General features: G+C 41.9%; 1 protein-coding gene across 2 annotated transcripts in view; it reads right to left on the reverse strand.

Moving 5' to 3' along the window:
* Nucleotides 1-3,555: 3,555 nt before the first annotated feature.
* HSPA12A (heat shock protein family A (Hsp70) member 12A) overlaps nucleotides 3,556-16,688 on the reverse strand; it is a 52,869-nt gene continuing 39,736 nt past the window's right edge. For both annotated transcript variants that reach the window (XM_058841633.1, XM_058841635.1), the window contains exons 8-13: nucleotides 15,984-16,155; nucleotides 12,969-13,055; nucleotides 12,344-12,448; nucleotides 11,668-11,926; nucleotides 9,950-10,053; nucleotides 3,556-8,690 (exon numbers count right to left, since the gene is read on the reverse strand). In XM_058841633.1, the coding sequence (XP_058697616.1) occupies nucleotides 8,056-8,690; nucleotides 9,950-10,053; nucleotides 11,668-11,926; nucleotides 12,344-12,448; nucleotides 12,969-13,055; nucleotides 15,984-16,155 (1,362 nt within the window). In that variant the 3' untranslated portion in view covers nucleotides 3,556-8,055. The remainder of the gene's footprint in view (nucleotides 8,691-9,949; nucleotides 10,054-11,667; nucleotides 11,927-12,343; nucleotides 12,449-12,968; nucleotides 13,056-15,983; nucleotides 16,156-16,688) is intronic.

Genomic DNA, 16,688 nt, shown 5'->3' on the forward strand with positions numbered 1-16,688 from the left:
ATCTCCTCGCAGCAATAAGATGCTTATCTGCCAGAAACCAGCATCCCCTGCCTAATCATCAAAGCTCCCAACAGAGCCATAAAAAAGATCACAGGTCTATAAAACGTGATTGAAGGACCTGGGATTTCATGAAATAATTAAATTCAGGGCATGCATGCAGCTGGTCTTCAGATATGTCAAAAGCTGTCAGGGCAGGAATGAGATGAATTGTTCCCATGTTCTCTAGGGGTAGGACAACCACAGAGTCAAAGCTGACATATAAGACTTCAGACAGATGAGGACATTGAAACAAACAAACTGCCCAAGCAGGTGACACCATTTCAGCATCAGAAGTTTTAAAACCAGATTAAACAATAGTTGGGGGTAGTTTTGGCAGAACTAATATTGTTTTGCAGCAGAAGGTGATATATGATTGATGCCTGAAGTCCTTTCCAGCTACATAAAACTCCTGTGAGAGTTGCAGTTTCAGTCAGCAAAAAATACTGGATGGATCTGAACAGAGAAGAGAAAAACCTGAATTATTATGTGCTACTTGACTCTGAAGGGGAGAAATTAAAATTCCTTTGGTGGAATATGATCAGTGTTGTTTGTACATCCCCTCAGTCCTGTAACATCTTTGATAAGTGCGTGGTACTTTTTAATCTTTAATCTCATGTGTTTCACCCATAAGACAAAACAAAAGAACTACAGCATTTATTGAAAACTGTTTTGGAACATCCTCAGTGATGTTACCTAATTCTTCAGCTGCCTTACACAATTATCAGGCTGAAACATTGACCTTGTTTCCCGAGTAGACAAATCTATTCTCCTGCCCACTGTGTAAGGAATTTTTCATGGGCAAGGCTGTGTTCACAACACCCTGCAGACAGTACTGCTATCCAGACCCCTGCCAACACAAAGAACACAGGGAGAAAATCATCTGAAGAAGGATGCTGGAATGTTGCTTGTGGGAAAAAAACAACCACATTTAGACACAATTCCTGCATACATCATGCAGAACCAGCACCTTCTCTGCTGGATTCTTCTCCACTTATAGCTAATTCCCTTCAACTCCACTCATTTTGAGGAGTCAATAATCATCTAGGCAAAGTGTTGGTGGGGGGAACACAGGCTGAGAAAACAGATCCATTGTCACAAGATGAAAAATCAACCTTCTGAGCAATCCCTTCCCTGCAGCCTTGTGTGTGTTAGGCAGTGCAGGGTGGTGGTGTGTGAGAAGCACCAGCACCGAGGCTGCTCTTTGGACTACAAAGAGGATGTGTTCAGCCTGGTGTCTGCTCTTATCAGCTGATGGCAGAAGGAAGTTCCCACTAGAGGTGCAGAGATTACTCCTCAAAGGGAAGGAAATACTCCTTGTTGCCCTTAGGAAAGGGAGAGTCACCTTTCTAACTCCTTAGATTGCTGCAGTTTAACAAACCCTGGCAGTCACAGCTCCATCTCACCACTCTCTGCCTTGAAACCATCCCTGACCTTGGAGCTGCTGGAGCACTCCAAAGCCTCTGTTCTAGCACATCCAGGTCCTGGTTACACATCTCTCCTTTGTTTCCTTACACTCTGTCTGCTACTGTCCTCCTCTGAAGCCTTGGCTCTGCTGCAGATTCCCAGATTTATTTGTCATTTCTCCATGCCTATGTCAGCTCACCTGTGGACACTGACAGAAGGATCAGAGTGGCTGCAATCCATCAAGTTCTTAATTGTTTTTTGCCATTGCATGGTAATGAACACCATGGCCTCAGTCTGGGCACAAAGCCAGAGCTCCTGGGATACGGCATCTACTAAACTTTTCCCTACTATTACAATCCCTGAAAAATGAGAAAATAGGTACTGCTTTAAAATCATAGCCAGTACCTAATCAACTGCACATTAACTAAAGACAATACAGAATTTCTTGGTTTGCAGAAAAATGTTTGCAGTTAACTGACTGGCATATGGATGGCAGAAGCCAATTTTTGCTGTAAGAAATTGATATTTCCATCTGTGAACCACACAAGCTGTGGTGGAAACTTCCTTTTTTTTTTGAATATTCACGTTCAAATCTTTAACTTGAAGGAAAAAAGCACAATACCTTATGTATTACCTTAGTGACTCTGCACTGATTCCACCAAAAAATGTTTTTAATTGTTAGAACACAGCAAGGCATGAATGAGAACTAACAAAACAGAATTTACTCCTAATAAAAGTACAAGACTGTATAAAGTATAAGTACAGTATAAGTACAAGAAAAGTACTTAAAGTATAAGTAAAGTATAAGTACAAGACTGGCAAAAACCAGGCCTGAATTCCAGTCACACAAAGCATCTGAACTTCTCACTGATTTATCCAGGCTGCATCTCTTGAAAATCAAGCAGTTCTTGCACTGAGTAAAGGAGCTCTGAATCCATTGTCCCTAAGACAGAGAGTTGGACACTGCTGTCAGGGAGGCCCTTTTACAAGTTTCTTTATTCCACAGCTATTTGTACGATTACAAGACCTGCAAATTTCAGTAAGGACTTACGTGATTTTGTAGAACCAACAACTTAAACAAAATCTCTTGTATCAAGATGGGGCTGCAGCTTTAAATATAAACACACTCCTATGAGAAAGCCTGAAGATTTAGGTAAGTCCAGTGTAAGGACCAAATTCTGAATGCACACACATGGAACTCCACTGGAATCTTCAGCAGTGTGGTAGAACACCGAGAGCAAAATTTGGTTCTTAATGTGCCTCTGAAGACTGTAATTATATTTCCCATTGTACTAGTAACATTAATTGAATGTTTAGCTGAAATCAAGTTCATTACAAGTTAAATACAGTACCTAGCCTATTAGGATGGTGTTTATAATTATAGTCATAAAGCACTTGTAAAACACCTTCATTGCAGCAAATAGGTGGAAGTTGGGTGTAGTGGCTGCTAAAGCTTCTCAGTTCACTCTCTGCATCTCTGCAGCATCGTGGACCAAGGTCACCTGTGCCACTGAATCACCTCCAGAGCTTGTGCCAACACTGCTCAATTTCAGAGGGACACGGCCTACAGCTGTCAGCAGAAAAATGCAATACTGCACAAACTGCTATGCAAGGGTTTTTCCAGTGCTGGACCTTATTGAACATCCTTAGATCTATAAAGAGGCACATTCTCATGCTAATATACCTGGTTATTGGCCAGCTTACTGGCCTGATAATGCATTTTTAACCATAAAACAGCTTTTAACAGTAAAAGACCTAAGAGATTAAAGTTCTCTTTGATAGATCAGATTTTGTATTTGATTTCCTGGCTCTCTGAGAGCATTATTACAGAAAATACCTGATCTGCTTTTGGTACTGCCCGAAGTCTTTCTGCCTGAACTCCAACCTTGGAGAGCTACACCAATTTTTCTGGAAGCTGAGTCATGAGCAGTGGAGCTCCACCTTGGGCACACAACTAAAGCTGTGCAGATGGTTGGTGTCACTTCTGCTCAGTTACACACATGAAGGAGCACCCAATTCAAGCATAACCACTTGGCCTGTTTCATTTTCATAATAAATCAGGTTTCTTTTTATAGCTATTTTCAAAAGAATAGCAGCACCCAAAAAGGGAAGTTAGTTTTAAGGTATTTTATTTGACATGATTGAAGACACAAGAACACTTAAGATACAATCCAGACAAGTTGTGAACAGCTCCAAGTATCAGTGAAATCTGAATTTATCTTGCACAGAGGTGAACAAGACCACAATGGTTGGTTTTATAATATAGTTTAAGACTATTTCAAGCAGGTGAGTACTGTGACATTATGCCCAACAACTTTTATACTATTCATCTGCTTAAGCCACTTCATATCATAAATATGCAGCTTATCTTGGCAATTACATCTCTGCAATATATAATTAGCCTTCTCATAATAATGCATTAAAACTCCTGTATATGGTTATTGGTATACTCATACCAATGCAAACTGTCCTAACCACCACTGCACATTTATCATATTCTAGCACAATTTATCATTCCATCACAATTAGCTGCTAAACTTCAGCCTAGAGTTCATAACTTGGACCCAAACTCGCTGCTTAGAGCAAAACTCCTGCCAAGACCTTCTGCTTTCCCTGTGGATAGCTGGCCTTGTTGTCTTTTCAACATTAAGTTGCACAATGTCATCTGAAACCCCTACCAAAAAAATGCTCTGCAGGGGAATGTCCTGCAAAAGTATCACAACTACAGTTCTAAAAATGCCTCATTTCCTAGTAAATTTCATATTAATTTTACAGTCTAACATCCTTTATCGAAATGGGCATCCACATGCCTCTTACAATGTAAAGTTGTTTAATTGGGTCATAGTCTACAGACCATAGCATAATATTCTACTTAACAATTCTAATTCCTTAGGAGACAAGCTAATTTTCCATTCTGAAAGAGGGCAACAAGGACAGCTGGGAGTTTGTTCAGTAGTTCAGTGCTCTGCAAAGATAAGCTTGATAGTGTTCTCATCAGACTGAAGGAAGAAGTGCAAAAATATGTAAACCACGTTTTACAGTTACAGGGATTTCAGCAACAAGCCCCTGCTTGGATCCAGATGGGATCTTACAAAAGGTGAATCAGAAAGGGCAGAGAATGGCTGCTGTGCAGGGAACTGTGCTTCAGAAGAGCTGCAGAAACCACCTGTAGCTTTCCCTGCAGACCGGCTGGAAACAGCACAAAGATCATGGGCCACCTGATCTTGCAGGTCACCTCCTCTTCACGGGGGAGACGGGGGGTGCAGCCATTTATTAGACCAAATCCTGTGTTAAGGCCACTGAAAACAAATCTGTGCAGAACTGGACAGATTCAGCTTAACATAGCATGCAAAGACAGCAAAGCCTATTTGTCTGTAAGAGTTTTGTTTTCTGGCAGGTGGAAGTGGTGGACAGAGACTGTGTCTTACCTGCAGCTACAGTACAAGAGCGTTGCCTGGCTTTGGAAGGTAGTTTTTCATTTGTTGTTGTTGTTTTTTAAACTAGAGAAGATCCTTATTAAAAACCCAAAACCTAGTGAAGAAGCTGTATACCCAGATTTTACAATCTGATTTTTGGCTTTACAGGAGGATTCATCCATTATTATGAAGAATTGCTGGAGATGGAATGGTCACCATCTGAAACAAAGAAATGAAAACCCCAGCAACAGACGGTTGCATTTGTGTGATGTGCTTAGCTGGTATGACTTGCATTGCAGGAAGAATGTTGTATTCTCTGACACACCAACATTTCTTTCCTATTATTATAAGATCGGCCTTTTACATTTCATATCTTACCATCTTTAAAAGCCTATAATTACAGAAGCTGATTGAGAAACTGTGTTATTTAAAATTAACAGCTGAATGAAAACAGAGGCAAAGTGCATTTTTATACAAGAAAATAGCACTGTAGAAAGAAAGAGTCTGTACAATATTTAAATATTGTATATACATAAAATTATATTGTTCATAACTCATCTTAAAGTTTCTCTTGTTTGTAAACCACAGAAAGCAACACACACAAAAAAATTCCCAGTATTTAGCTTTTAAAGCATTTAGCAGGCAGCAGGAAATCGACTGCTAGCAAGCACACTTTGTAATTATAGAAAGTATCCAGCAGGATACTGTGGTTAGCATTCTCCATAGTCCTTTATTTATTTATCTTAAAGCTGAACGCAGAACACATTTCCCATTCAACCAGGGAATTCTGCAGGAGACACAGAAAACTGAATGACAAAATGCAGTGGATCAGTTCGGCAGCTCTCTACTGTGGCAAAACTCCAGGACAAACACAGAAAGTTTAAGTGCAGGATTGGAATATAAATTAATGAAATAACTGATAAAGCTTTAATCTCCCAAAAGTGTCAGTAATGGATTTAACTCATGCTCAACTCTTTAAAAAGGAAGGTTTAGATTAATAATTAACATTTCAAAGTTTTGAAAATGTAATGAATTCCAGCAGGTAATCAGGCAGCTCTGTATAAATGCTCTGGAAAGTGTCAGCATTTTAGGGTGATTCTACAGGTTGGTACCAGTGTGCTAATTTGGAGTGGAATTAGGATTTGAATCTGAAGATACCAGTTCATGGCAGATACAGAATGTAGGTTTCAGAAGTTTTCCTCCTGTAGCATTTTGCAAAATAAAAACTATTCTAGTTGCAAAAGGCATTTTCCAGGTGAACATGCTTAAGGAAACATTTCTACGAAGTTGTTATTTGGAAAACAAGAGGCTACCATGGCCATCAGTGCATTTCTCCTGTGTCAAGAGCTCTGTGTTCACTGCCAGGTAAGGAATGCTTTATTTAATGTTATTTGTAGTTTCATTCTATTCGTTTCTGCCTTCCACTTCATTGGCCATTCAACTCAGCCCAGCAATATATTTTATTGAATTAAAATGTTTGCTACAAAAAATATATTATGGTACTTAAATGTTTCATCTCTTCTGAATTGTTTAAATGTTTCTGGACAGCCATCATCTAGCTGTGCTTCCAAATCTTAACACAGGAACGAACAAGAACAGAAATATCATCACCTGGGGAAGTGCTTGATAGAGCAGATGGGGCAGAGGGATGTTGACAGGCTGGAGAAATGTGCAGATAGGAACCTCAAAGTTCAGCAAAGGCACGTGCAAGTGCTGACCCTGGGCAGGAATAAGCCCAGGCACCAGGAGCCGTGGCCCAGCTGTCTGGGAAGCAGCTTGGCAGCACAAGAGCACCTTGGTGTGGTGGCAGCCACTGAGCAAGGTGAGCCAGCTGTGCCCCTTGCCATCCAGGACACCAGCAGCCTCCGGGGCTGCCCTGGTAACAAGCACTGTCAGCAGGTCTAGGAAAGTGCCTGTTCCCCTGACTCAGCCCTGCTGAGACCAGGTCTGAGCGCCAGGTCCAGCTCTGTGCTTCCCAGGACAAGAGAGACATGGACAAACAGCACTGAGACCAGTAAAGGAGGGATGAAGGGATTGGGGGATCTTCCATGTGAGGAGAAGCTGCTGGACTCAAGGAGGCTCAGGGGATGCCAGGAATGTGTACAAACGCCTGAGAGCGACAGGAAAGAGGATGGAGCCAGACCTCTCAGAGGTATCCAGTGAAGGAGCAAGAAAGAGGCAACATGCACAAATTTAAACTCAATAAATTCCTTTTAAGCATAAGAAAAAAAAACAAACAACTTTTGCAGTGAGGGTTGTCAAATAAGTTGCCTGGAGTTTAGGGATCTTCATTTTGGAGATAATAAAAATCGGAAAAAGCAACTTGTTCTGGCTGATACTGCTTAGAACAGAGAGGTTTTGTCAGATAGTCAATGGATGTCCTCTTCAAGCTCAACTACTCTGTGACTCTGTGGTTTCAGATGAAGACTAATAAAAGTAAGTTTAGAAGACTCAAAAGAGAAATAGGTTTGTTCTTAATATTATTTTCTGAAGTATGATAAGGGTAATGCTAGCTAATTAATCTGACAGCTTGTTCTGAGAGCTCTGACAACAAAGGCCTTGTTCTCAAACTGGAGCAATCAATATTAGGCCCCCAAAACACGTATGTATTTCCTAAATATAATTTTAAGGATTTCTGGGGATTTTCTTTACTCAGAATTTAAGTAATTTGGATCCTATTTCTTTGAGTCACTGATTTTCAGCACTTTAAATTCTGAAAGCACTGGGCAAAATCAAAATAATACAATAAAATTACTACTTTGTTCCCATTGCCAGAGGATGGTGCTGTTTAAACAGATATCCCACACAGATACACCCCCTACAACAGCCACGTGGGTTAGTGAGTTTTTCTCAGGAAAAGGAAGAAGAACAAGGCAAAGAGATTATAACTTGGTATTTTTTTAACTAACTTTCAGGACCCAACAACAATCAGTGTTTATAAAGGTAGATCTTTAAGCATGCTTGAATAACTTGGTAACTTTTACTACCTCTGGAACTTTTGCTCCCAAAATTTTTTAAGGGACTTTCAAAATGCAGTCCTTGGTCACCAAAGGACACAAACACAACACACCCCACCTTACTAGCTGTTCTCATATAGCCTGCTGAAATTCAAAGTGATGACATGACAGACGAAAGTCAGAAAACAGAACAGTGGAAGACCAGTCTCACAAACAGGCTGTGGTGGGGGAAAGGGCTGTTAGTAATTTAAGAAATCAATACCAACTTTGACACTTTTAGAGGTCGCAACATCAACAGCCATGGCTTTGATTTCAGTGTCCCCAAACTGCATCAGTGTTTTGATCTCGCGCCGGTTGGGCACGGAAGCGTCAGTTCCCGTCAGGTCCAAGCGCAGGGTGCCGCACTTCTTCACGCCGGGCTCGGTGATGAAGCTGACGCTGTCTTGCTCCGAGCTGTAGATATTGATCACTATTACTAACTGAGAAGGCTTGGCAGGTGTGTAGCTGCGTGTCACAGTCTCTCCCAGGGCTACAGACTGGTCGGCTGAGATAAATTTGTCGAAGACATCGGTGCACCAGCGCGTGCCGTCCTTGACCAGGAGCTTCTCCGGGGGATGCTTGCCCTCCACGAAGCGGTTGAGCACCCCGACGCCGTAGGTGAGAGGGGAGCGCCGCACCTTGATGACAGCAGGGTCGAGGCCGAAGAGAACAGCTCCTTTGAGGATGGTCAGACCCACATCCTGGGGAATGATGACCCGGCACCTCGAGCCAAAAGCGCTCTGGACGGCTTGTTGGAGCAAGGGGGATTCAGCAAAGCCACCCACCAGGAACAGAAACTTCACATTGGTCACCTCTGGCTTATCAAACACTTCACCTGAACAGAAACAGAGACCATTCAATAAAATCCACTTTGACAAGGCAATGCAAGTGAAAATGCCAATGTCTGAATGCACTGAGTCCTCCATGCACGTAATCTGAAACTGCCCCATCTGGGCCCACACTGCCACCCTCAGCATGCACCAGTCCCACTTCTGTTACCTTTAGTGTATTTCACTATGAATTCACTCACCTCAAACCATACAACATTTTTGAGGTGGCTTTTAAAACTAACCCTTTATTGCATTCCAGATAAATTACTCCATTTCAAATTCACTTATTATTTCTGATCCAAACATCTTAACCACAATAAATACCATCTGCAAAATAATCCCTCTTTACATTTTTACATATTTTCCTTCTTAGCTAAAATCCACATCTCCTACTTTCAAGAAAACCATGCAGTTCAATTATAGGCTCACTTTTAGTTCAAACAGGTGACTTACCTGTCACAACTGCTGCAGTCCTAGGTGTCTCCCTCCCTGCTCCCATATAAACTGCTCTGTACTTGTTGTCTTATTAAGTTCTGAAATTTGGCTAATAATCCCTTACATATGATGAGCAAAGCTGGATATTTATTCCAAATAGTGTTTTGTAATGTGTAGAAAGCAACACTTTTCTCACCACAAGCATTATAATCGATACAAATTTCATCTTCTGCTAGGAAGACCTTAAATAGTAATTCTCCCAATAAGCACATGTCACTTTCCCTTACTGGACAAATAAATTCATTGCTGCTTAAGCCATGCCTGGAAGTACTTTTACCATGATGCATCATTTACTATTTGTGCTTTAGAGATGTCAGTGATTTGGATGGTCATTGGAACAAATGTGACCTTCCACTAGGGATGAACAAATTGGAAGCCTTAATAGCTGGAATAGTCAGAAACAAGTCACAGCTCTGGCATAATTTAGTTGTTGACTGAACCAGGAAAAAGAAAGGCTCTGAGTTTCTCAGTGCATGTCAGCTCTCTGACTGCTTGCAGCCCTGGAAGCAGAGAGTAATTGAAGCTTAGGCAGTAACAGAACTGAGTCACACTCAGTAACTAGCACCAGAGCTAGGCAGGAGCATGTGCTCAGGACACATCCCTTACTTTTATTATTTTCCTAGCTGATTTGTAGAGAGCTGCAAGTTTCAGAACTGAATTCCTTGTCCACAACTGGTGCATACCAGGAGGGTTGTTACTGGACAGAAATGGGTGAGCAAAGCTTCAGTTTCAGCTCAGCCAGGAAATGGAATCACACACGGATACGTACTCAGGTGCTGAACGATCTGGTCAATCGTAGGTTTGAAAAGAGCATTCATCGCATCCGGGCTCATCCTCAGCATGCCCTGGGAGGACCATTTCACAAAGTCCACACTGCAAAGGAACAGTGAGAAAGAACATTAAAGCACTGCAGCTGACCTGCAAAACAACCACCATTATATAAATGAATTAATGAGTTTACAGAATCTGTGTGCATTTTCCTTAGAACAAAGTGCCCCACCTCACCCTAGCCCCATACCAGCCGCAGTTATGTAAAACTTGAAGGGGAGAATTATTATTTTGGCTTGTCTAATTGTTGTTTTCTTTGCCTGATTGCCTTCTGCAGCATTAGCAATGCTCAACTGCTCTCTGAAACAGCTGGCAGTCAATGCAGTGCTTGCTCATCTGAAACAGCACTGATTCATCCCCAGAAGGGCAACATTTAGTTATAGCAGGAGCTGGCCAAAGCCACTGCAAACACACAAGGAAAAAAAGCAAGTTGGGAAGCCTCAGCAGGCAGAAGAGAGAACAGCATTTTTAATGAGGCATAACATTTATTATGTGAACACAGGCATTATGCTCTTCTATCACTGATACACATCTGTATAGCTCAGTAATCTCAGTAATCAGATAATTTCTATCCTGTTACCCAATTAATTTCATTGCATTTAGCATTTCCTCTAAGATTCTCCACTAAGACTACTAATAAAAAGGAGATGGCCTCATTATGGGGAGTATTTCCAGAAATTTTTAGTGATTTCAGAACCTCAGTCTCATTTAGAAAGCGATCCTGGATTCCAAGTCATTTAAGCTTACAGTACATTTAAGTACAGTACATTTACCAATAACTTCTGAAAGAGATGCAGGAGTTCCAGCCTGCATACTACATTCAACACTGGCTAGTTTAAAAAATTAACGTACAGGTACTAAATACCAAATCTTCCCTCCCCAAGCCTTCTGCCCCAGATTCACCAGGTTCTCTTGTTCATTTTCTTTTACACCATTAAACTCCAAGTTTTCTGTAATACATAACTTCAAAAGATGCAAAATGCCCATTTCTACTTTCTGCTCACTTCCTTTTCTACAGCAGCCCATGATCATGTCATTTATGGTGACTTCTTGATACTGGAAATCATGAATTGAAATCTCTGCAGGGGATCATGTCTCTCTGCCTATCAAGCAAATCATCGAACTTGTAAAATACTATAAGAAGCAAAAGCCTGCCATCACTTCAAAAGCTGAATGCTTTCTCCTTGCAGAGCTTTATGCAGTAGTGTTATGTTTCCTCCAGTGATCTGATACTGTTAATAATTTCCTTCAAGCCATGAATATGTTTATACATTTCACAATCTTGGGATTTTTTCCAGGATCCAGGCTGCTAAAAATTAATGTTCTGGGCAACAAATTCTGTGTTTGATCTGACATTCCTAATTAACATGCAGGAAACTCAAAATATACAGTCAAAGAAAGTGATGCCATGGTGGCCTAACAGAAGTCATAGAAAGCAATACCTGGAAAGTGAAAGTCTTGTACAGAAAAGCTTTTGCAAGAGATCTATCAGAACTTTTCATTCTGGAAACTGCACCAGAAGCACCCCCATTTTCTCATCCTTGCACAACACTTTTGCGCTATTACCTTTCAGTCCTATTGTAATTAGGATATTTTAATTATTTGTCTTTGCTACCAGTAGTTACTTCTGCATCCATGTGGTTTCAATTGACTACTCACTTGCTTTTCCTCAAGGCATGTTCTACACTGTGACCTCGGAACTTCTTGTAGTAGTCAATGAAGGAGAAGGGCAGGGTGATGTTTAGGGGGTTGGTCCTGTCGGGAGCTGCCGCCCGCTTGCGGGACTCAAACGCGATCATCAGATCCACCCAGGCCGCAGGGCGCTTGATCTTAAACTGCTCAATGAAATCTTCCCCAAATATTTTACACAGCAGCTTTTCGAATTCATAGTCCACACCTAGAGAACCGTATGGCCCACCTGCAGCACAGGCAAAACACGGCTTTAATATGCTGGATATTCTTTAATATTCTTATGGCATTTTGAGCAGACCGCATACACATCAGAATGACACTCTCAGGACTGTCACAGGAGGAGCTCCACAAAAAGAGGATCTTTCCTAAATCAGTAACAGCTGGTCTAATACACAACAACAATACCTCTGCCTCACTGTTACTCCTGTATCATCATAGCCACTGTACCACTACCACTATAAATGAGTGATTCAGCCAACCAGCAGCTGGGTTATACTAATTTTGCGTGCTGATCTCATTTCAGGAAGAACTGTCAGTAAAATGTAATAAAGACATGCATTTCCTTCACTGCCAAGCCAAAACATTACATGAATATATAATACACAATCTAATTACATAAAGCAAGCAGTGGAAGTGGCATTACCTGTTGCTTTGTAGAGCTCCTTTAGATGTCCTTCAGGGAGCCTGATCTGATGGACAGTCATATCCACTGTGCCTCCTCCGCTGTCAACCACGATGTACCGATCACCTGGAATGCCAAGGGGAGAGGCCAGGGGCATTGACACCACTGTGAGCACACCAGCTCACTGCAAGGAGAGCTCCTGAGGGCACCAGGGGAGGAAATGGCCCACAGACAGCCAGCAATGGCTGTGCTATAGACTTATCTTTGCCAGTAATTATAACAAAATGATTGACAGCTAATATCAAAGTCAGATGTCAAAAGCTATCCATGTAGCACAGCTGAAAAGTGGGGCTGCTCATGCTGCTGGTGTATTGTACCATATTTACAAAGCCTGCTCTGAGGAAAATATTGCAGTTGCATGGCTTTCCACCACCTTTTTAATAAATCTTATTATGCTAGAGCATACAAAATTGCAATTCAGCACTTGTAACTAAGAGCAGCAGATGAACTTGTGCTTTTTTTTTTTCTCTTCCCCTTTATAATCACTGTGGGAACAATGCAGTGCACAGCACCTTTGTGGGAAACACAATATTTGCTTGCAATACAAAACCATTGAAAGCAAAGCTTGTTCAAGAAAGGACAGTACCTTCCTCCAGCTCAGACCAGATCTCTCCTATGACATTTTCCACCATGAAGGTCCGACTCTGCCGGTTCCGGCGCACGTGCTCCTTCCCTAGTGATTGACAGAAAAAGAAGTTACTGAGTACTAAAAAGCATGAAGAAATAAAATCAAAAACTGCAGGAAACAAGTGCAAGCAGGTTGACAGACCTGTATGTATCACTTCTATACAAAACGAATGTACAAAAATTATTGCATTGGGGCCAGGAAAACCAGAATGCCATTCCTGGAAAGCAGGAAAAATGGCTTATAGCCACCCTGATCTTCCTTGACATTGTTATATATACTTGTTTGTCTTTTAATCTATACTAATTACCCAATACAAAGTAATCATATATAGTAATAATCCAGTAAGAAAGCTATAAACAGGTGTGACTTGCAGGTTTGTAATACTTGCAGTGTGTGCTGGCAGCAGGGTGGGAGGCTGGCAGCCAGCTGTGCTCACAGCAGCAGGTGACAGCCCCAGCCCACTCCCAGACAGCCCCCACACCATCCAGGATGGGAGAACGCTCCCACATTTCCAAAGCCTGCTCATTTTGAATGCTCAGGCAAACAGACCTCCCCAACCTCTCAGGATGTCAGTCTACCTCAAAACCAGCAGCCAGAAGCACTGCTGCTCAGATTAGTAACTTCTTAAGGACACACTGATCACCAGGGCTGACCCTCACAATATTTAAAATATACATCAATTAAAAACTAAGTGTAATCTTGCAAGACTGCTATAATAATACATTAACTTAGAAGGTTTAACTGCTACTTAGACATTTAAAAGATGCAGAACAGTCTGTCAAGAGAAAGCAGAATAGTGAGAACCTCTGCTATTTATGCTTCGAAACAAACCTCTATAACTGAACAATCAAACACAAAACCTACATTCTTTGTGTTATCATCACCTTCAAAGGCACTTCATAAAACACTACATGAGAGGCAGCCTGCCATGAGTGAAAGTTTTTTCTGAAAATAACAGCATGTAAATCACAGAATACACTTTGCTTCCTACTTCTATAGTGCCTGTCATAAGAAAATAAGAGCATCAGCTCCACTTGCCCCTGCACCCTCCCCAAAAAGACCCCAAGATGCAGAGAAGCTGCCCCAGCCTCGGTGCACTGACTTGGCAGCACAGGGAGAGCTCAGATGAAGCATTCCATGACAGAACAAGCACTAAGCCCAAGTGAGGGCCTGTCAAGCCCACAGAAATCAAAGACAATCCTTCCATTCCCTCCTGTGGGCTAGGAGTGAACACAAGAAACAGTCTTTAGCTACAACTGAAGCAAGCTTATCCTTGCTACTATGAACACTAAAATTTTTGTTTTGACTTCACGGCAATAATATGGTCCTTGGAGTGCTTCTCTCTGTTTATATTTAAAGGGTTTTTCTCCTTAATCTGTTCTCAGCTTGTCTTGGGTGCTTGCCATGCCTTTATGAAATTTTAATTCCAACCCCAAATTAATTCACTCCAAACTTTGTTTTCATTAATTTTGACATGAAACCTTTCTCATCCCCAATAGATTTTTACCATACAAAGTCAAGAATGAGAGTGGTACCCCCACCACCCAAGAAAAAATCCATTAGCAGAAATCATGATCTGCCAGATTCTGCCCAGCTTCAAAACCTTAACCAGATAAACTCCTTTATTATTTTCCCAGAAGCAAATCCCTGTGTTGTCTGAAAGTGAGTTCATGTAAAATCACATGGAGCTGGAATAGTTCAGGGCACAAATGAGGGGGACAGAAGCCAAGGGGCCCTGAAGGGACTGAATCCTAAAAACTGTGTCCTGTACTCTGTGTGGGCCTTCAAACACTGAACACATCTGACAAGTGCTGGCTGGGGGAGCCATGGATTTGAGAGAATGATGTAGTCACTCTGCCTAACCAAAAAAAATATGCTCTGCTAAGTGCAGGAATAGCTCTACTAGCTTAACCTCCCACTTGCCTCTACTGTTTTGACTTAGCAAATGTGATAAAATACAGCCTCTTCTGAAAAACTCCTTCTAGGACAGGTTTTCACACTACCATCAGTATCAGGGAAAATTTTACAATTCACAGAGATATACAGAAATATGCACTTTATGCAGCAATCAAATCTTACTGCTGCAGGCCATTTTCACTTTGTGTTTCCTAAATTTCCCTCCAGTTTCAGTAAGCTGCCAAGCTCAGAAAACTCTGCTGATGAAAGATCTTCTGTCAAGTGACTTACAGCAGTCCAATCTCAGTCCCTCCCCTTCAAACACTGACAGTAGTAACAGATCCCAGCTCAATAAATCAGAAGTGCATTATCCAGTTGCTCTTCAACATGCAGATAAATTCATTGCTACATTCCAATGCCATGTGTTCCACTGAAAGTCATTAATGGTATTTCACAAAGATGACATCAAAAAGCATCTGCCAATACTTTGGAACACCTCAGACTAATTGTTTCATTGCAGATCCAGTTTTTTAGCACTGCCTCAATAAGGCAGATAATCAAACAAATAACTGCTTCCAACAAATTAAATGAAAAAAATGATCCAACATGAAGTACTAACTTAAATTAAGACAGAAAAATACTGTTGTGAAAATACTAAAAGACTCCCATGACATCCAAATAAAGGCAAGGCAAGGAAGCTACCTGCATGCTAAAATTCAAGTGTATATTAGGAAGAAATTGGTGAGGCCCTGGCACAAGTTGCCCAGAGATGCTGGGGATGCCCCACCCCTGGAAGTGTTCAAGGCCAGGTTGGACAGGGCTTGAAACAACCTGGTCTAGTGGAAGGTGTCCCTGCCCATGGCAGAGGGTTTTGAGTTTCTTTCCAACCCACTTGTTTAGGATCAAAACCTAAACAAGTCTAACCATGGTAAGCAGAAAAACGGTTTATAAAAGCAAACTTATGCCAGCCTGAAACATTTCAAGAGAACAGGGACAACAAGAAATGGTGAGAAACCAGCCCTCGGGGACAAAGCAAATTCAGGCACGAGAATCTGAAGAGTGAAAGAACAGAGGTACCCTGTGTAAATCCAGTTCCAATAGTGTCACTCGGGCTGTAGCCATTGACAGGTGCCCTACTACTCAGCTCTATCATCTGGTGCAGGCGCAGCTTTCGGCAGTAGATAGAGGCAGCCTCGGGTTCCAGGGCAATGATCAGCTGCTCGGGATTTTCAGGAGATGCCATTCCTGCCTGCGAGAGAGAATGGATCAGAGAAGTGGGGTGGGGATCCCGCAGCCCAGCACACCCTCTCAGCTCTCCCCAGCCCGGGGGCTCCGCTGGGTCACCCCTCAGAGCTCACCCCAGAGCGGAGCTGCTGCCGGGGGTCCAGGTGTGCACCTGGGAATTGTCCTGCTCACACTGCACAGCACAACTCCACAGGCTGCAACGGGGAGCTTTGCATGCACTTACCATGCTAAGTGTCTAACCGAGCACTCGTGTACATGACAGGTGGAGAAACCAAGAAAATCGGTTTGAAACCTGGAATAATTGGCCTAAAGCCTGAACTGCTAATTAACCTGTGAATCTGCCTACTAACAAGGGCCCCAGCCTCTTTTTGGCCTCCTTTCGCCTCTCCTTGCCACAACAATATTTTAAGTGTGTCTTTCTTTTTGTCCCAGATATTCAGAGTCCTTGCCAAAATGAGGTTCCTGCACTGTTCAGCTGTATAGGAATGTAAATATACTTTGCCAGTAATGCATCTTTTATCTTACAACCAACATTTT

Source organism: Poecile atricapillus, chromosome 6 (genome assembly GCF_030490865.1).
Source record: "Poecile atricapillus isolate bPoeAtr1 chromosome 6, bPoeAtr1.hap1, whole genome shotgun sequence".
Lineage (NCBI taxonomy): Eukaryota > Metazoa > Chordata > Aves > Passeriformes > Paridae > Poecile > Poecile atricapillus.